Genomic DNA, 19,789 nt, shown 5'->3' on the forward strand with positions numbered 1-19,789 from the left:
CATAGCATTATATATCAGTGGGTTATGCTTTATTACGTGAGGTAAGTCATAAGGCGTTTCCCTGGAAAGTTAACAGGCGAGGATGGTTTACATAATACTTCCTCAATATTTAGCCATGGCAGATCAGAATGTTCATGTATCCAGGAAGAGAGAATCCTCGCTTGTATTGAGAGAACGTAATTTCCTGTTTGGCACTCCCCACCCGCCCAGATCTTTCGGTAACTGTTGTGTCTCCAATTTAATTTTGGGTTTTCTTCCTGCCCAAATGAAATCCACCATAGCCTTATTAATTACTTTAATATCTTCTGATTTCAAAATTGCAAACAACATGCCTGTGAGATATTAGTTTCTATCTTTTAACTGTGGGAGGAAACCACTGCATCACTTCAACAGCTCAAGTGGCCACAACACACAGATCCAAACAAATCAGCAGCAGCTGAGCAGCCCAGTCTCCATACAAGAGTCTTCCTGGAAATGATCACAGGCAAAGCTGAACTTATAATTTGGTGTACTTAACAGCATTTTCACACAACAGCTCCCAGTGTTGGAGCTAGGTATTACAGTAAGATGTCCTTCAGAATGAACTTTTAATGTTTGACTTATTTTTGCTGAGAAAATTATTATTTCCAGAATAACGCCATTTCTGCCAAAGTATTTGCGATCCTCTGCTGCATGAAACTCTGCACCGTCTGAGATCTGAGCTTGGGTGTGTCATCTATGCTGCATATTCTCTGAGCTGCAGCAGCCCGAGGTGAACACCGGGATACAGAGGAAATAAAAGGATGCTATTGATCTGCAGTCCACACACTCATCTTGTGATGCCCATACCCACATAACTGTAAGGTCATATGTCAAACATAGACATGCATCGAGCTTTGCACACAGCTCTCCACACTCCATCCTGAAACAAGTATTGCAAACATTTGTATTTACAATGTCCAGACAGGATCCATTGATTTTTCCAGTATGCACTTATTAAGGATGTGAATTATTAACATGCACTTTATCCACAAATATGTTCTCTGTACAGTTTCTTGAGTTCTGGAGATTTCAGACACTAACAAGCAGAATCTGAAAAAAGGCTGATGAAATATGGCTAACATGAAGTTCTCCAATGACAACAGTTCAAAGGAAATAAACCAGCTAGCTCAGGTAAGATTAAAAATGTAATAATACAACTTTATCAATAGCAAAAGTTATGAATAAAAGTCACAGTTTTGCCAAATACAACTGAAGCTAATAAAACTCAACTTACTCTTCCTAAAGAGGGGGAGGTGCCAATTTGCAGAGTGATGTCAGAGGGTAGAAGAAACTTTATGGTAATTGAGGTCCAGGCCCTTCTTAAAGAGGGTAAGGAGACTTTTGTTAAGTCTCTGGGAGTTGAGTTGGGGATCAGGACTGCAGGGCGAGGATCAGGGCTCAGAGAGGAGAGAAAACCAAACACACGATGAAAACTTTGGTGCTGCTTGTTTTAGCATTTGCTGCTACAATATCTGCAACCAGTGAGTATACATCCAAAATTACAGACAAGAACGAACACCAAATTGTTGTTTAATGTGTGTTTTATAACTCTTTCTTCTAAAGGTATACCTCTGAACAAGAAAAAAGTAACTTCGTTGATATTTACTCTTAGAAAAGATCATATAAGGAGGTAAAAAGGGTAATGGCTTTTAAAAGCACCTTTTTAATGTTGTTGTTTTTTTTTAGCCTGCAGGATTATACTGATTTCATTGCCCACTTTTATGAAAGAGAAAAATAGGAAAACTACAAATAAATTAAAAAAATATTATTCACCTGATGGGATAAAAAATACAGTATTTGGGGAGCTAAATATGAATTCGTGTTAAGACAGGGTGATTTGCTATGTGTGATGCATGAACTTTGTACCAGCAGAGGCAAAGTGATTACTCTGGATTACTGTGACTGAAGTAAATCAACGCATTTCTTCATGCCCACCGATTACAAGCTTGTTTAAGCTTAGCTTTTCTTTGGATAGCTATTTAACGCTTGTTTCATGCCAGCACACTCTCCACTCTGTTAAAAGGAGGTGCCCGAAACACATTTTCACAGTCCAATTTCATACCATTACACTATGTTTTATGCCAATTTTGATTAATGACTTTAGACTTCTAGGATTTCAAAGGTGATTTATAAAGTCTAAAATGGTATTTTTATTTTCTAAGTTCTGAAAATCATTAATCATGTCACAGTGGGTATATTTTAGGCTTTGATATCTAAAAAAGATATCAGAGTGTCTTTTTCATATTCACTAACACATCACTATCTGGGAGAAAAGGGCAGTGAGTCAGTGTCTGGGAGCCCTCATTCCTCTCACTGGGATTACTGATGTTGCTGCTCAGCTGATAGTCACATGAAAGGGATTGAGGGGGATTGCAGGTCCTGTGACTCACACTGCCAAGAACCCTGACACCCCTCCACCTTAACAATACCAAGAAACATGAGCAGACTGCACCTTATCTTGACAAATATACACATACTTAGAATTATGTCTACAATGTAAAAGTTTAACTTGATTACAATGTTGAGCTGAATGTGTATCTGCATTTAATGGGCATAATTAAAGTTGTGGGAGCTGGCAGAATAACACTTGGTGCATGGTGCTATTTTTTTTCTAAAGAGTTTCAATGAATTCTTACAGGGCAGAGAAGTCACTTCACTCGTTATCGATCATGGAACTCCCGCATGTACCCGGTGTGGAGTGATGGAGACCCAAGATTCAGAAACTGCTGGTTGGGTGAGCTCACTGATTTTTCTTTTCATTAAAGAAAAAAAAACTAAGATCATAAGATGCTAACTCACAAGACATGTTATTTTTCAGGTGGTAACGTAACCTTCGCTCTCAAGAATGATGCCCCCACCCTGACTGGAGCAAAAGCAGGCTTCACTATTAATCTGAATTTCCCACCAAACCAGACGGTGCTCCCAGGAGGAGAGGTGGTCTGGGCAAATAACTGCACCGTCGATGGTAGGAAACCTTCTTACCAAGGGGGGTTTAAAGTAGAGGCATTAGCCAGTACCAGAGATGTAATATTAGCAACTTAACTTTTGCAGAACCAATTTTGTAGTTTTTTCAATAGTTAAACTAAAGTCTTATAGTTGTAATGTACCAGATATGTCTTCCTGCTGCATGTTTGATTAATGGTTACTGTCTGTGTCAGGTAAACAGTATGAGGAGGGTCAGGGTGTGTATCCAGACCGGGACACTGATTGGACTGGAGTTTTCCCCGATGGCACACCTTTCAACAGGAGCCAGAACGGGAAGCCCCACTATGTGTTTGTGTGGAAAACATGGGGTAAGTTACAACTACACAGCCTCTGCAAAAGACTGAATGAACTGGCCGGGCTACCAACTCTGACAGAGGGGCACAGGGATCAACCAAATACGCACAGTAGACTCATAAGGAGATGTAGCCACAGCTATAAAAGTGCATAAATATACTTCTTAGGTCCTCGGGTGCCAGAGCGCTTCAGTGAATTCATCACACAGTTGAACTGTTGAGTGTAAGCGTGGAGTAACGTCAACGCATTGACTCGTTTTGGAAATTTTGAGTACGGTCATGCTTGAAGTTTCAAAGAAACATAAGGGGTGCATCCCAAAGTCTGACCTCCATCCATCTGCTCAGTGTCCTCCTTGCACTGCAATAACTTATAGCAATATGTTTTGGTTTTTTTTTTTGCTAACTTAACTTACAGTCGAAGTCTATCAGCAGAACTCTGCTGAGGGGGCACAGGGACTTTATCAGACCCCCGAGGCCCGTCCATAATGACGAGGCTGCAGTATCCCAGAATCTTTATTATCTTTTTTTTCTGATTAGCAAAACTTGGGAGAAAAATTTAATAAACAAAAAAATGGCATAATGTGATTCCATATGGTTAGAGTAAGAACAGATGCAGCAACTTTTACTATGAAAACAGAAAGTTTTAAGCAATTTTCAAGAAACTGTGTCATGGTTCCTGGGTTGATGAACCAGTGTTTGGGGTTTCGCTGGTTTATGAAGTGATTTATGTTCTAGTACTATACTGTTTCATCCTAGCTTTTTTCAGTCGGCTTGCTCCAACTTTACATTTTTACTTTTAGTTATATCTGCCATTTGCCAGTGAGTTGACGTCTGTCTGCAGAGTCCTACATTTGAGTCCTCTCTCTGCCTGCTACACAACCATTGCATGATTTCACAACTCCATACACGGAACTGTGTATGGAGTTGTGAAACCATATTCAGTCATATACCTCATATAATACCTGCTTGTTTGAGCTACTTAAATGTTTGTTGTGCTTAACTTTATTTTTTAACTGTTGTAAACAAAGATTTTCACAACTTTGGGATGAAGGTGATGGCTAGAAAGTATAAATGATTACTAATAGATGTAAAAAATTAAATCTTCACTGTATGGGACTATTCTTTATCTCATCTGTATCAGTCAGGTCATGAAAAATAAGTTGCTTAAATGTTTTCATTAAAACAAAATTGATGTTGTGATATTAACACTATTTGAAACAAGAGATATTTGTGCTTCCCATTTTTCCATGTTCATCATGTGCAGATTATGTGGCGAGCATCACCTCGACCCCACCCTGTATGTCAGGCTTCACTGATTATTGTGCTACTGTCCTCTAAATCACCCTAATGTGACTGTGTTTTAGGGCGTTACTGGCAGGTGGCAGATGGACCGTCCTCTTCACTCACCATTGGTACAGACAACATTCCCCTGGGCTCCTACAACATGGAAGTCGTCATCTATCACTGCCGTGGCAGAAACAGGTTTATCCCCCTCGGATATGCCTCTACAGTCTTCACCATCACAGGTGACCACTGAAACAGTCTCTAAGCTCCGATTTGAGGGAAATGATCCTGTATTTCTTTCTTTTCAGAGCTCTCATCATGACAGCTCTTTGTTTTTTGCTCCGTCATTAGACCAGGTTCCATTTACCATATCTCTGGCCCAAATCAATGATGTAAATCAGAACGACCAGAACTTCATCCAGAACCAGGCTATTGGCTTCACCGTCAACATCCACGATCCCAGCCAGTACCTTAACAATGCAGAGATCAGCTTCACTTGGGACTTTGGTGACAACAGTGGAACTCTGATCTCCAGGGAGCACATGGTCACACACACATACATTGAAGCCGGGACCTTTAGGCCTCAGGTGGTTCTGATGGCGAGCATCCCCAATAACTGTGGAAACCCCACTGCTGGTGAGATCTCAAAACTCATCAGTCTACTCTTTACCTTCTACATGTATGCTGTTTCGCTCAGTAGCTTTGTGCTTTCTTTCAGCCGGTCCTGTTGATGCCTCTGCTGCCCCAGCAGTAGTTGTTATGGCCTCCAGCCAGGCAGCTGTCCCTGCTGTCCCAGTTGAAGGAGGAGATACAATAGCTGTGGATGTTGTCGCCACAGACGCCACTCCAGTGGCTGCTTCTGTGCAGCCCGCAGACGCAGACGCAAACACAGACGATGGAGAAGCGGCTGCTGATGCCGACACAGAGGTCGTGGTAGTTGCCTCGGTGGCCCCTGCAGCAATAGATACAGCCGTTGTTGCCACCAACACTGCTGCTCCTGCTGCAGAGGTAGAGCAGGAGGCAGCTGATGCAGAGGTGCCTGCTGCCACCGTTGCACCAGGAGCCGAAGAGCCAGCAGATGCTGATACGGCTGCTGCAGATGATACTGCAGGGGTTACAGTTGCCACTGAAGATGTAGCTGTGATTGATGCTGCTGCTGCCTCAGTTGCCCCTGTTGCAGAAGGAGAAGTCGAGGTGGCTGACATCATCACTGTTGCTCCCATCACAGACGGAGCTACAGAGGAAGAAGCTGCAGATGGTGTTGAAGCTGTAGAGGCTACTGCTGCTGCAGAGGTTGCGCTAGCTGAAACACAAGCCCCTGCTGATAATGTTGTTGCGCCTGCTGCCACTGAACCCACAGCTGTAGAAGAAGCTGTAGTTAATGCAGAAGTGGAAGCAGTAGAAACTGAGAATGAAGTTGCAGCTACTGCAGCAGGTGAGCACATACTGTAAATTCAAACACCCATAAAGAAAGGAAACAATTCCTCTTCTACCAGAACTGTTAACACAATCCTCTGTTTTTTTTCCACGAGCAGTTGAAGACGAGGCTGCGCCAGCCGAAGGTGAAGTTCAGATTGAAATGGAAGCAGATCCAGCTCAGGTTGCCCTCGTTGTGGCTAAACGACAAGCACCAGAGCTGACAGCTGACTGTATGGTCTACCGCTACGGCTCCCTCGCTACATCTGTCGATGTTGTTCGTAAGTCACAACAGTCTTCTTCTTTAGCCTGCACCCTTTACAGTGGGTCCCTATCCTTAGCGTCCTCCTTTGTCATACTAACACTCTGCTTGTCCTCCATCACTATATCCATGATCCTCCTCTTTGGTCTTCCTCTTTTCCTTCTGCCTGGTAGCCTCATATTCCACACCTTTTTCCCAGTATGTCCACTTTCCCTCCTCTGCACATGTCCAGATATATATACTATAATATACAGGACACTAATGCTTTAACAGAAAGAGTTTTAGTAATATTAAAATCTCTCTTTCATCCTGTTTCAAACCTGCAGAGGGTATCGAAAGTGTCGAGATTGTACAAGTGGCCAACGTTGTGTCACTGGAGACGGCGTTGGATCAAAATGCTGTGGACGTCACTATTTCCTGTCAGGGAAGGTGAGTAAAACATTCATCAAGACTCTGCACAAGCTAAATCAATAGAAGTTTAGTTTAGTCTGGAGTTTTAAAGACTATCTCTATTCACACTGCACTCAATCCAAAAACATTCAGTGAGGTAAGTTTCTAATCATTGTGACTTCTCATTAAAACTTGAGACACATGCGATCCAAACACCTGTCGAACTCGAACCGACCACTTTAATGAATCAATGTACAAATTTACAGACAACAACATTATAGTATCAACACAGTCCAACAAACATAAACTATCATAATATACTGTTATGTGTTATTTTTTTTGTTTATCTACATCGAGTTAATACATCAAGTCATCTTTTTTTTCCTTGAAACAACATCTCTGCATCCTCAATCTCTCCTTCCTGTAGTCTGCCAAGTGAGGTCTGCACTGTTATCTCTGACACTGACTGTATCACGCCGGTGCAAACCATCTGTAATGCAGCCTCACCCTCTCCAGACTGTCAGATGATCCTTCGTCAGTTCTTCAATGACTCTGGAGTATTCTGCCTTAATGTCTCTCTGACTAATGATGTCAGTCTTGCCATGGCAAGTGCAAGAGTCAGTGTGTCAGTAGGTGAGTAAAAGGAAAAACAACAACCAGAAACTAAAATGAGCTAATTTACAGAGGTTTTTTTCTCATTACATGCTTCATTTTCAGCCTCCGGTGGTTCACCAGCTGGAACTGCTGCTACGGTGCTCGGTGTTATGGTTCTCGCCTGTGTCGTCTGCTGTATTGGTTTGATGTACAGGTAAACTTAGGAAACATTCTTACAGTCAACAATTCTTTGCATGTTACGCAGGAATCATAGATCAATGTGCATGCAATGACCACGCATTCCTAATTTAAAAAGCCACGTCAAGCTGACCAGGAAAACTGAATATTCATATTACATTTTAAATATTGCATAAACAGTTATAGGTGGAGTAAAGGGCCAAGGATAGATTCCTTTGGAACATCACAAGTGGCTGCTTATTGCATTATAAATCATATATTACGACATCCAGTATAAATTTTACCTTCATCAGTGGAATCATACAATAAGTTACAGTTTCTCTTTGCAAGAATTAGATAAGAAAACTGATTCGACCCACTTTAGGCCTCTGTCTCCTACATTAAGTGTCTTAGCCAGCCTGGTGTGTTAGCTGAGTTTGACACAAAGACTGAGAGCAGCCCACAGGCATTATAAAACCAGAAAAATGAAACCACAGCAGGTTTAAGCTTAAGTGCCTTAAACCTGCATTCTCTCTGAAGGCCACCAGATGGCGATAGCTGTGGTTACACAAAGACTTCCAGTCCTATAGAAGTCTATGGGAAAACAGTTTCCTGTTCTGACCTCTGCAAACACTTTCTTGCCAAGTTTATGGGCTTCTTTGCTCATGCCATATTTAATAAAATTATTATCTGTAATTGTAAATCTTAGTTACACTATGTTCCAAAAACGAGGAATATCTGTCTGGTTTACAAGTTGTTAGCCAATTAGCAATCAGTTTAACAGTCAGACCCACCACCTGTTTTGTTTTGGAGGGGGTAAACCAAGTTAGCGACAGTGTAAAAAGACAGTTGTCAGCTTGCTCCTGATTGATGTTGATTTTGATTGTCTAAGTGATATTGCTGTAAGTGCAATTTTTCTAAACAGGCGTTTCAAGCAGTACCAGCCACTGAGAGAAGACCGTGCTAATAATGGAGGCATCTCTGCAGTAACATCAGTGCCTTTGCTCTTGTGGAACTTGCTGAGTAGACAGTCACCAGGAGAGAGCCGTCCACTGCTTCAGGGAAGGATTGTGTGAATACTGTCGTTAATAAATTCACTCAACATCAACAATATTTGCTAACATATCGCCTATAAACAGAATACTGTCTGTACTGTCTCTGACACTGTAACTCCCTGCCATTAAACCAGAACCAATGAGGTGAAAAGAAGCCCCATGTACAAGATATGTAGGAACCAGGAGTACCTGTGGAACTGTAAAAGTGTGTTTAAGGTGTTCAAGCATTTGAAGTGGAAACTGATATTTATTTTGATCCATAATATTTGTATTAATTGGACCTGATAGTTTAGAGAAGTCATAACATATTCTCTTATTTGTGGCCTGCATATACTAAACCTATTGGAAAATCAATACTAGCACATTTCCATTCAATGTCTTTACAATATAAATGAGAAAAAATGTATAACTGAACATCATTTGATACCCTGAAACTAATAAAATGGAACTTTATCACCATTGTTTGTTTGCCTGATTTTTTTCAGTCATTCTGAAACTGATGCTTGATGCTTTTAGATTGTTTATACCCACTTTTGACCTTACCATCTGAATAATGACCAGAATTTGGGACTCGGACCAAATACGGTTTTTCTAATCTTCTATTATCTAATTTTATTAAGTCCTTGAGAATTATAACTTCAGTTTCCTGTCCTTGGCTGACAGCAGTGGCACCCGTCTGATCTTCTGGCGCTGATTTGATATTTTGTGTATTCACAGATGCTCTTCTGTATATCTTGGTTGTAATTAGGTTGCTATTGTGGTTCAAAACAGCATAGCCATTCTCCTCTGACCTCTGACATCAACAAGGCATTTTCACCCAGAGACCTGCCGCTCACTGGATATTTTTCTTTTTCAGACCAGATGGCTGTGTTGAAAATCCAAGTAGATCAGCAGTTTCTGAAATACTCAGACACCTGGTACCAACAACCAGGCCAAGTTCAAAGTCACTTAAATCAACTTTCTTCCTCATCCAGGTGCTCAGTTTGAACTTTACAGGTCATTTGCTTGACCATGTCTACATGGCAAAGTGCACTGAGTTGCTACCACATGACTGAATGATATTTGCAGTAAAAAGCAGCTGAACAGGTGTGTTGTGGCAGGTGAGTTTACAAAATTCAAGTGATAACATTAATCTGTAGGTCAGGAAAGCTACAGTGACGATAGCTCAAGAGCTGGAATACGTGCTGCATGTGTAAAGATAAGAAGCTTCTTAAATTTGCAGATCTACAATCCACACAATTAAAAAAACATCCTGTTAAGCTTGAAAGAAAAAGCCCTGATTGAAAATGGTACTCGCATGTAAAGTACCTGGAACAATGCAAAATCAACTCAAAGTACTTTCCCCAACACCAAACAGCAGTTTTCTTAAGTAGAAACTAATACATGGCACTCAAAAATCTATGACAAAATACGCAGGATGCCTTGTTTGGACTACAACATTATGAAATGTGTGGTCAGGAAGTACTGTGGTTGTAATAACGCTGTAGCTGAGTGCACTGAAAAAATGATTACTATCAATATCATTCTCCACTGGAGTAAAATGATTTACTATAACACAGCAGGCTACACTCAGGCACCGAAGGAACAAAGCAAGGGTGATAGTAAGGTTCATGTATGACACGCTGCAGTAAAGGAGAAAAGGCTGACGTCATGGCTGCAATCTTCAATGGAAGAGGCTTTATATAGAAGAAAGACATGGCGTGAAAGGGAAGCCAAGGGGAAGAGTTAATATGCATATGCAGCATGTGCATATGTGCACTGCTCCACATGTCCTTTAACTGTCTCACTTAAATTGCATAAACAAGATTCCAAATGAATATCCTTCCTACAGCTTGCTCACGACTGTGCTGCTCCATTACACTAATGACCAAATGCAGCCATTAATCATGCTCAGCCATTAACATGTCTCCTGGTCACATGTTCTCAGTCCTGTTCAATCACTCCCATTCATTCCTGACATGCTACTCAGCCAAGACACGACCCAATAGCCCTTCTGGGAGGCCATTGTTTTTCACTGATGATATATATCGCAGCCCTCACAGCATTGTAGCTGTTACTACAATCTCACCACTTGTCCCAAAGCAAGATACATTTGGTGCTGTCACCCAGCTCCACTGAAAGATTCAGGAGGTCCAATATCATTTTTTCTTTGTTAGATTAATGGCCTCAAACTTTTATTCCGGACAGTGAAACCAGAGATGAGTCAGTGAGGTGACGCCACCCAGGCAGCCAAACGGCTCTGATTAATTTAACACACTCTTTATTGCTCACCACTCCCTAGCAACAGATCTAGAAATGGATGTAGTTTCCTTCATCCATCCTCAGCACAGCAAAATCTTCTACAAGAAGGACATGATGATAAGCACTGCTGCAGCCCACCACATCCAGCAGTTTAATGGGAAATATTAATGGAAAATATTTTTCACACTGTTTTGCATTCATAACAACATGTTCAGCATCCATTATGTTATCCTAAACAACACAGTATTACCACATCTTATTTTATTCAGAACTGCTTGAACCTTTTCTAATGCTTTTTTGTACCTTTTAACAGTCCAAACATTCATGCCTGCTTTAAAGTTACAGTGTGTGAAATTGAACCACTAGATGTCAGTAGACTGCAGATTGCAGTCAACTGAATTCTATATTTTTGGAAGAGGCTGCAAAACATTGTGAAAGGAGTCAGTGTAGTTCACTTCCATGTGATGACAGTAATAGTGAAGTGAGTTGTTTAGGATGTGCATAAAGTTTCTGTCATTAAGCGCTACTTTTCCTGCTGTTAACTTGTTAATGTTAGCCATTGTTAGCTAAACTTTCTATGAAGTAGAGCTAACATTGTTGGACTTAGCAAATAAATTCTCACATAATATCAAAATGTAATCATACTGTATTTAGAATTGAGCAATCAGGGACACTCGACCCAAACACTGGCTGGCATAACATTAACAGATTAATGTTTCCAGAAACCAACACCTGTTCCTATGTATTTTTAATGGATCGGTTCATAAGAATGCATCACTCCGATCAACGTATATGTATGAGTACAACAACAACTTTCTGTTTAATAACCTAAAAAACGAACTAAACCTTTAACTACTGACTAACCAGTTGTGAAGGCATTTGATATTATCAGATTCTTCACACAACTACATTTTTCACTTCTTAAACCTACACATGTATCTCGATTTGTATGAAAGTTCTTCACATTTTGATTTTTGCCACCCTGAAACTTCCAAAAGTGTTACCATATTTGATTTGGGACATTTCTAAGTCAGATATTGCTTGTAACACGACCACTCTGAGGGAGAATGAGCTCAACAGAATCATCCAGAAATTCTGACTTTTTCCTGTGCAAAATATAAAAGTTAAAAGTGAAATTAAAATGACAAAATGACAAAAAAATGCGTATTTGTAAATGTTTCTATAAGTTAGGTTTTTATGCTGTAGTGCTCTGTGCTGCTATCACTGATCACTGCTGTTCAACTTTGATCTGATATCTAATCCCAGACCACACCCAATACATGAACTCCCTTCACCCCGATAATGAAATCTCAGCACAGTATATTTACTCCCTATTTTTCCACATGAGTGTGATATCTGCTTTCATTTGAAACACGATGCACACACTGAGTTCAGCAGGTTGAAATGGGAAAAGATATTCTATCCTGACAGTGTCAAAGAAGAAGCATTGAGGGCATGCCCCCTCGGGAATACTCAGAGAACCAGAAGGATCAATGCTAATGGCAGCATCTGGCTGGTGGTTAGTATTATTGATACAGTCGCCCTCAAAAATCACTGACTATGATGTTTTTTTAAATGTGGGCATAAGTGCATGTGCCTCACATAAACACAGTTAAAGCTAGTGTAAAAATGCAGGTAGTCTCAGGATGGATAAGAAACTTTGACAGAAGCCATTCTGGCTGGTTGGAGCAGAATCTGGAAACAATAGAAAGTGAGATGAGCTCTGTGCAAATAGGGGGAGGGAAAGAAGAAAGCATTACTGATCATACAGCAGGTTGATTAGATTACAGAGCCAAGGATAACAGGCCATTTGTTACACAGAGAGCCAGGCCTCGGCAGTAGCTGCAGATCTGAAGTGCAGAGCAAAACTGAGTGCGTTTGTGTGAGTGTGAATGAAAGATGTAAAAAAAAAGAGATTAGACTAATTACACTACAGGGTGCTGCAGATGATCCTTCAGGAAGAGGAAACCCAAATTTAAATCTAATCAGAAAATACTGAGTTTGAATAAAGGCTGTTGACTTATTTGTAATGGCGTGTGGGTATATGTGTTAGAAGGAGGAAATAACATGATAGACTGTGTCACATGTGTGTTGTAACATATGTAATCACTTGAATGGCTATGATTCTATCAGAGGTATTGAGCATCACCGGAGACACAAAGAGTGCCACACCCAGTCGACACAGAGCATGCTCTGTATTACATCAACTTTATGCTGGACTGTCTGCAGACCTCGCTTAAAATTGCTTTACACAAACAGGCACATACAGAGACTGCTGAGAGATCTGAAGGCATTACCTCAAATCTTCTTTTAATGCTTAATATTTACGCCAGACTGAGTCATACTTTTTATAGTTGTTGCAGTGCCATGTGCTTATCATGTAATCCTCAATTATAACTTAGATTTCACAGTTTGAGCTAATATTCTTAAATGGCACAGTGGGATATCATGACTTTTTAGTTTGCAACCTTGCAATTACACTTTATACTTGCAACACATATTTGTTCTATTGTAGCTTATTTTTGTGTCTGCACCTGGAGGAAAAACAGCAAATGTAAAGAGAAGAATTCTGGGAAGCTGCACTTTATTGGCTTGGTGCATTAGAGTATAATAGAAATCATTTGTTCTTGGTAAATCACAGACTCTGTGAGCTTGCTGTAACAAAAGTCACTGTATGTCACCTGTTCCATCTGCAAGACCAGTGTTTCCATGAACTTACAATCCAGAGATACAAAAATCCAGATTTTCTGACATACTCAAACAGGGATTACTGGGTTTAGTGCATTTCAAATGGATAGCATAACTGCAGAGTCATGGCTCTGTCCCAGAAGCCCAGAATATCAATAAAGTATCCCATTACTATAAAAGGAGAGAGAGACAAAGAGGAGAGAGGCAGGGAGACAAATGGAAAGGAAAGAATCAGATCAATGTACCTATGTGATTCAATTAAGAATAGAATTTCACATTTTCTTATACTGAGAACCAGGTAACAAAATCCTCAGCTGGCACTGTTACTGGCAAGATATAAGAAATTAAAACTGACAGAGAAAACACGAGTTCAAGATGTCAGCGAGTGCAAAAATCAGAGAGGGGAGGAGGGCAGGAGTGAGGAGACCTTAGTTTTTAAAGTAGTGTTGTGGAAGCTGCTGTGGCTCTCTGCCAAATGCTCTGGTTAAAAGGATGGTACCGTCGAGACAGAGAGCAAGGCAGAGGATTGGTGACAGCACAGAAAGAGGCAGTCTTTCTGTGCTGGGCTCTGAAGGGTAGGGAGTGGTCAAAGCTGGTGTGCTGATAACTGATTGAGTAAGGAAGGCTTCATGTGGGTGGGGTGAGGAAAATGAGTGAGGGGGGAGGTGTGATGCTCATAGGGCAACTAGCCTGAGTGCATAAAAACCCTCAGATCTCTTCAGTCTGATGTCCTGTTGCTTTACAAGCTTCTTGAAGCCTACATCACTCCATCTATCCTCAGCGGCAGAGAGCAGAACCAGCCCAACCATGAGCCACTCTTCAGTGCATACCTCCTACAGGCGCACCTTTGGAAGCCCACACTCCATGTCCTCTTACACCCCCGTGTCCTCTCGAATGCCTGTTTCTGCGGGACGCTACATGCGTTCGATGTCACCTGTGGTGACATCCCGATCCACCACCTTCCACCAACAGCGTTCCCGCCCTAGCCCCCAGCCCCCTCGCCTCTCCTATGACAAGGTGGACTTCACTCTGGCTGAAGCCATCAACCAGGAGTTCCTCACCACCCGCAGCAATGAGAAGGCCGAGCTGCAGGAGCTCAACGACCGCTTTGCCAGCTTCATTGAGAAGGTGCGATACCTGGAACAGCAGAATGGTGCATTGCAGCAGGAGCTCAACCAGTTCAAGGGCCAGCAGCAGCACGGGCAGCCCAACCGTGCATCTGAGCTCTTCCAGGAGGAGCTGAGGGAGCTGCGGCGCCAGATGGATGCTATTGGTAAAGAGAGGGACCAATACCAGCTGGAGAGGGATAACCTGGCAGAAGACTTGGCCCTACTCAAGCAAAGGTTGGTACCAAGGTGACAGACAGACAGACAGACAGATAGATAGCTAGATAGATAGATAGATAGATAGATAGATAGATAGATAGATAGATAGATAGATAGATAGATAGATAGATAGATAGATAGATAGATAGATAGATAGATAGATAGATAGATAGATAGATAGATAGATAGATAGATAGATAGATAGATAGGATTATCTAGTTTTCTTTCCTCCCATTTTAAGCGAAAAGGAGACAGAGAATCTGCTGTGCTGCTACTTGACTCGTGTAAAGGGTGAGGTTGGGCGTGGCACAAAAGCAGCAGCATGACACAGAGGACACAGGAGGCTGCATCGTATCATATCTGCAATTCATATTTGGTTATATATAAATGTCTTGAAAGACTGAGTAACTAAAAGTAAGGTGAAAATGTCTATTAACAAAAGCAAAGAGATCAAAGGAAAAAAAATCTGTGACACTGTGATTGATGCCAAATAATGTCAAGTTTTCTTGAATGCCAAATCTGTACAGTGCTTTACAAATGCACATTAGAATTCATGCAGACAGGGAGACAAGAAGAGGGAGGAGAAGGATGGAGAAATCGGACACAGGGAGGGGCTGGTGAGGACCAGCGAGGAAAGAGAGAGGGGAAATGGGACCAGAGGAAGAGAGGCTGGGTGTCAGGCGTGGTGAGGATAGCGTCAGGAAAAATCAATGTGACTCAATGACTCCATTAGGTGTATTTTCAGTGTCCCTCTGTGTGCTGAGGGGACGGTGCCAGAGACCCCATTAGGACAAAAGACCCTGTGTAACACGACATGAATTAAAGATGAGGGAGCAGGACCCACTAATCTACTTTATGTCCAGCCCGGGTAAGACCTCTGTCTGACATAATAGATGGGCCTGCCTTCACCTGCACTTCCAGACACTAACAGCCCAGAAGAACTTAGCAGAAGCAAACTTAGATGTTCTGCATTTAGGTCAAGGACTATAGAACTTTAACATACGTTCGACAAGAAATCCAATGAATAAGCAGAAACCTATAATTCATTTAAATGTTTTCTGATATCACGCAAATTCTACTCTTTAATGTTTTATCACAGTAAACTAGCTTCACTAGTGTAATGATTTAAAAAATATGTTAAAAAATTATAAGTGTGTGTGTGCATAACCCTTCTGAGTGCATGACCTTATTGAACTGCAGAGATGCCACATTAGCCAAGAGGAAGAGCAGCTGATCCCAGTGGGCGCACTCCCAAAAATCCTTTTTACAACACAACAAATTAACAAATTGATCCAGAAAGCTTTTTGCCAGCTGATGCCCTCCTGCAACCTTTGACTCAGACAGTATTCTTGGGGGGGGGGGGGGGGAATTGTCCACCTGTCATCGATCATTACTGAAAATATTGTATTTTGTTCTTAGGTTGGATGAAGAAGCCCAGAAGAGGGCAGATGCTGAGAATAACCTAACTGCCTTCCGCAAGGTAAACAACAGGCTCAGTGGACTGTGACTGATTATAGTGTCCCCTTTCAGGTCACAATGGACAAGCTTTGTTCCACCTCCCATACTTATGTAATACTGCCACAGTAACATTACAGGGCAGATTCCTAAAATGGCATTGATCCACACCAGTGCACACAGGAGCCTGTGTACATTTTTTAGTTAATGCATGTTTTTATATAAAAATTGTATCCTCTCAGGGTGCAGATGTTTGTACAATTGAAACACACATACAGTGAATGTTTTCTATTGCATTTTATTTATGTCTGTCATTGCCATTGTTTTATAGGATGTGGATGATGCCACACTGTCTCGTCTGGAGTTGGAGAGGAAGATTGAGTCTCTGATGGATGAGATTGAATTCCTAAAGAAAATCCACGATGAGGTATGGGGTCCTATCACAGCACCCCACTTCTCTCTATTTGTAAAAATGTGAACCCTCTTTCTTTCAGGGTTCACTTATCAAAGTACAGAATATTTTCTGGAGATCTAAAATTGTAACATTCTTTCCAAATAAGTAATTCCTCTGTGATTGAATGTCATTTAAATCATTTAATCTGATTATGATGATTTAATTTGCATTTAAATCATCATAATCAGATTAAATGACTTAAGTGAATATAACACTAAACAATTCAATTCAATTTTATTTCTATAGCTCCAACTCACAACATTAGATGCCTCAAGGCATTTGAAGGTAGAGACCCTATAATAATACAGAGAAAACCCAACAATCAAACGACCCCCTTTGAGCAAGCGCTTGGCGACAGTAGGGAGGAAAAACTCCCTTTTTACAGGAAAGAAACCTCTGAAAGAAGCAGATTCAATGAGGGGCAGCCATATGCTATGACCGGCAAATACACTCCAGGATTGGATATGCAAGGATTTGTGAGAGACGTTCCTGTTAGTGTTGAGAGTTAAGAGTTAGCCATTATCGGTGAGACCCGGCCTCCGGTGTGGTATTAATGGAGGGTTACACAGATGTTTCTCACTGAGGAAAAGAATTTGAAAAGCATCTTTGCAGAAGGAAAACTGTTTTCACAATTTTTATGTGCTTCTATTCGTCATCAGGAAATCCAGGATGTACAAGTGAGCGTCCAAACCCAGCAGCTGAAGATGGAGGTGGACAGCAGCTCCAGGCCTGATCTAACTGGTGCTCTGAGGGAAATCAGAGCCCAATATGAAACCATTGCCTTAAAGAATATGCAAGAATCTGAGGAATGGTACAAGTCCAAGGTAGGCAGAGAGAAAGACACATGGGCCATACACAAGTATATAAGTATTTTTTTGTGTGTGTACTTCATCTTTTGCTTTTTTCAGTTTGTTGATCTGACTGAGTCTGCAAAGCGCAACAATGATGCACTGAGGCAGGCCAAGCAGGAGGCTAACGAGTCCAGGAGGCAGATTCAGTCTCTTAACTGTGAAATTGATGCACTGAAGAACACGGTAAGCTGGAGTACCAGATGGCATTAATCTATCATAATGTACTATACACAAGTATCAGCAGTCGAGATGTTTTTGGATGGACGTCTAAAGTATGATGTCCAAATGTGGGTTTTTTGTTTTCTCAGAATGAAGCTCTGCTGAGGCAGATGCGTGAAATGGAGGATCAATTTGGCAATGAGGCAGCCAACTACCAAGATAATATAGGCAGGCTGGAGGATGAGATCCGCCACCTGAAGGAAGAAATGGCTCGCCACCTTCGCGAGTACCAGGATCTCCTCAATGTCAAGATGGCTCTGGACATTGAGATTGCCACTTACCGCAAACTGCTGGAGGGGGAGGAGAGCAGGTGAGCGAGAACATGCTGCGTCCATGTCTTCATTAGTAACAACATGGTCAGTATCATCTGTTTCTTCAAAGCTTAGCCCCAGATAATGGTACAACTCAAGTGCAACAAAACAATTAGCTTTTTATTACACGTTGTAACACCATCATGTTATTTTTCTGTTTAGGATTTCTGTTCCCATCCTCAATATTGGCATGAGCAATCACCTTGGAGGTAAGCTACAGTTGTTGGGGGATTTTTTCACAGTCAAATATTAGATTAAATTCTCTCACATCTTTCCATTAAAGCTGTAACCATTTGATTACTCTTCACTTTCTTCAGCATTGTAAGAATTCCCATTTTGTTTCTGACCTGCTCTCTTTGGCTTAGTCACTGGCACAAATTGTAATGAAATAAAAATGTGTTGTGACTTCTTTTATCACAGAAAACATTTTCCAAAAGAAAAGCTCATCTTTTTACTGATTATTCTAACAGGAGAGGCTCATGCCGGGTGCAGATGTAAAAGTAATCTAGGATTCTCATTTAAAACAATGGGTTCTTTTACTTCTAGGATTAAGGGGGCCTAGAATCCCAGAACTTTGCCTCTTATCACTGTCCAGTAATAAACTCTTTTAGTCATTCATCAAGATGATTCAACTTTTCTAATAAATCTCTCAAAAGTAAAACTCATCTTTTCGTGAGTGCACATATATCTAAATGTTGAAATCTAAGCAGCATTTTAATGGAACCTTTTTGCAGACTATGAAAAAGCTCCGGATAGCATGGGCAAGAGGACTGTCGTGATAAAGACAGTGGAGACTAGAGATGGAGAGGTAAGGCAATTTATAGAAAAATGTTGCTTACCAAAGATCACAACACTGATCACTGGCAAGTAACACAACGACAATATTAGTATGCATCGCATAGAAAAGTTATACTAACCTGGATATTATGTTCCTCTTTAGGTGCTGAAGGAATCCAGGAGGGAGAAAGATAGAGATTCTGGTGCAATTGACAAGGATGACAGGGATGAGTAGACAGAAACTCATTACATAATATGAAGGCCAGTGCCATGATAGAAACAAAACTGAAAATGTTGATGAAAAATAGAAAAACAAACTCCGATCTGTAGTTCTCGTTCTCACTAGTTACGAGTTTCACTGTTTAGCAAATTGTCTTTCAGCATAGGTGCAACCATGGATGAATTCCTTTAGACAGTGTCAATCTGGTGCTATTTAAACCACCCAAATTTTTGCTAAACACTTTTGCTTTCTGTAGCAGTAAAACCCCTTTATAAACAAACCGCAGAGGCCTTGGTTTACAGTGCAATCCTAAGATGATCTCACATTTGTAGCAGAGTATTAAACCACACCCTAAACTACATCATTTATGTACAGCATTTTAGTTGTTTGTGTTGTATAAATCTCTCTCTATATATATGAATGCCTTACTAACAAACTGCTTGACACTGCCCTTTGGCCAACAAACCTTAAAAACCGACTGAGAACAAATCAAGATGTCTGCATTTGTTTTAGAAGCTTTGCTGTCCTCTTACTGTGCAAATCACCATTGACCAAATACATGGATTATTAGTAAATACAATAGGAAATTCTGACAGTGAAAATATGAATTTTGCTTTGCAATGCCGTGTGTATCTGGCACTGAGGAAAAAATATGTATGTGAGAATAAAAGTCATCCGTGAAAATAAACGCCATCCATGCAAATCAGTGTTGTTGTTGTGTGTCTCTCCATAACCTGCATTTTGCAATTTTCATGTGTGAAGTGGGTTGCA

At 41.0% G+C, this 19,789-nt stretch overlaps 2 protein-coding genes across 2 annotated transcripts; both read left to right on the top strand.

The window, feature by feature from the left end:
* The first annotated feature begins 1,344 nt into the window (after positions 1 to 1,344).
* Positions 1,345 to 8,936, top strand: pmela (premelanosome protein a). Its single transcript, XM_085406338.1, has 12 exons — positions 1,345 to 1,502; positions 2,660 to 2,755; positions 2,840 to 2,986; positions 3,180 to 3,314; positions 4,664 to 4,825; positions 4,935 to 5,219; positions 5,302 to 6,018; positions 6,119 to 6,280; positions 6,588 to 6,690; positions 7,079 to 7,284; positions 7,369 to 7,459; positions 8,348 to 8,936. The coding sequence occupies exons 1-12, from the start codon at positions 1,448 to 1,450 to the stop codon at positions 8,496 to 8,498; spliced, it is 2,310 nt and encodes a 769-aa protein (XP_085262464.1). The 5' UTR covers positions 1,345 to 1,447; the 3' UTR covers positions 8,499 to 8,936.
* Positions 8,937 to 14,104: 5,168 nt separating this feature from the next.
* Positions 14,105 to 19,721, top strand: prph (peripherin). The gene is made up of 9 exons (XM_085406342.1): positions 14,105 to 14,749; positions 16,151 to 16,211; positions 16,518 to 16,613; positions 17,300 to 17,464; positions 17,549 to 17,674; positions 17,800 to 18,020; positions 18,184 to 18,230; positions 18,756 to 18,829; positions 18,962 to 19,721. The coding sequence occupies exons 1-9, from the start codon at positions 14,133 to 14,135 to the stop codon at positions 19,031 to 19,033; spliced, it is 1,479 nt and encodes a 492-aa protein (XP_085262468.1). The 5' UTR covers positions 14,105 to 14,132; the 3' UTR covers positions 19,034 to 19,721.
* The last annotated feature ends 68 nt before the right edge of the window (positions 19,722 to 19,789 follow it).

This window comes from Rhamphochromis longiceps, linkage group LG5 (genome assembly GCF_057381845.1).
Source record: "Rhamphochromis longiceps isolate RC_006_pf linkage group LG5, R_longiceps_female_GT1.1, whole genome shotgun sequence".
Classification (NCBI taxonomy): Eukaryota; Metazoa; Chordata; class Actinopteri; order Cichliformes; family Cichlidae; genus Rhamphochromis; species Rhamphochromis longiceps.

Bases quoted from the DNA above. Each gene is read 5' to 3' on its own strand.
- pmela (XM_085406338.1), top strand. From the start codon at position 1,448: ATGAAAACTTTGGTGCTGCTTGTTTTAGCATTTGCTGCTACAATATCT. The intron at 1,503-2,659 runs GTGAGTATACAT...GAATTCTTACAG, and splicing joins TGCTACAATATCTGCAACCA to GGCAGAGAAGTCACTTCACT. The intron at 3,315-4,663 runs GTAAGTTACAAC...ACTGTGTTTTAG, and splicing joins GTTTGTGTGGAAAACATGGG to GGCGTTACTGGCAGGTGGCA.
- prph (XM_085406342.1), top strand. From the start codon at position 14,133: ATGTCCTGTTGCTTTACAAGCTTCTTGAAGCCTACATCACTCCATCTA. The intron at 16,614-17,299 runs GTATGGGGTCCT...ATTCGTCATCAG, and splicing joins TAAAGAAAATCCACGATGAG to GAAATCCAGGATGTACAAGT. The intron at 17,465-17,548 runs GTAGGCAGAGAG...TGCTTTTTTCAG, and splicing joins AGGAATGGTACAAGTCCAAG to TTTGTTGATCTGACTGAGTC.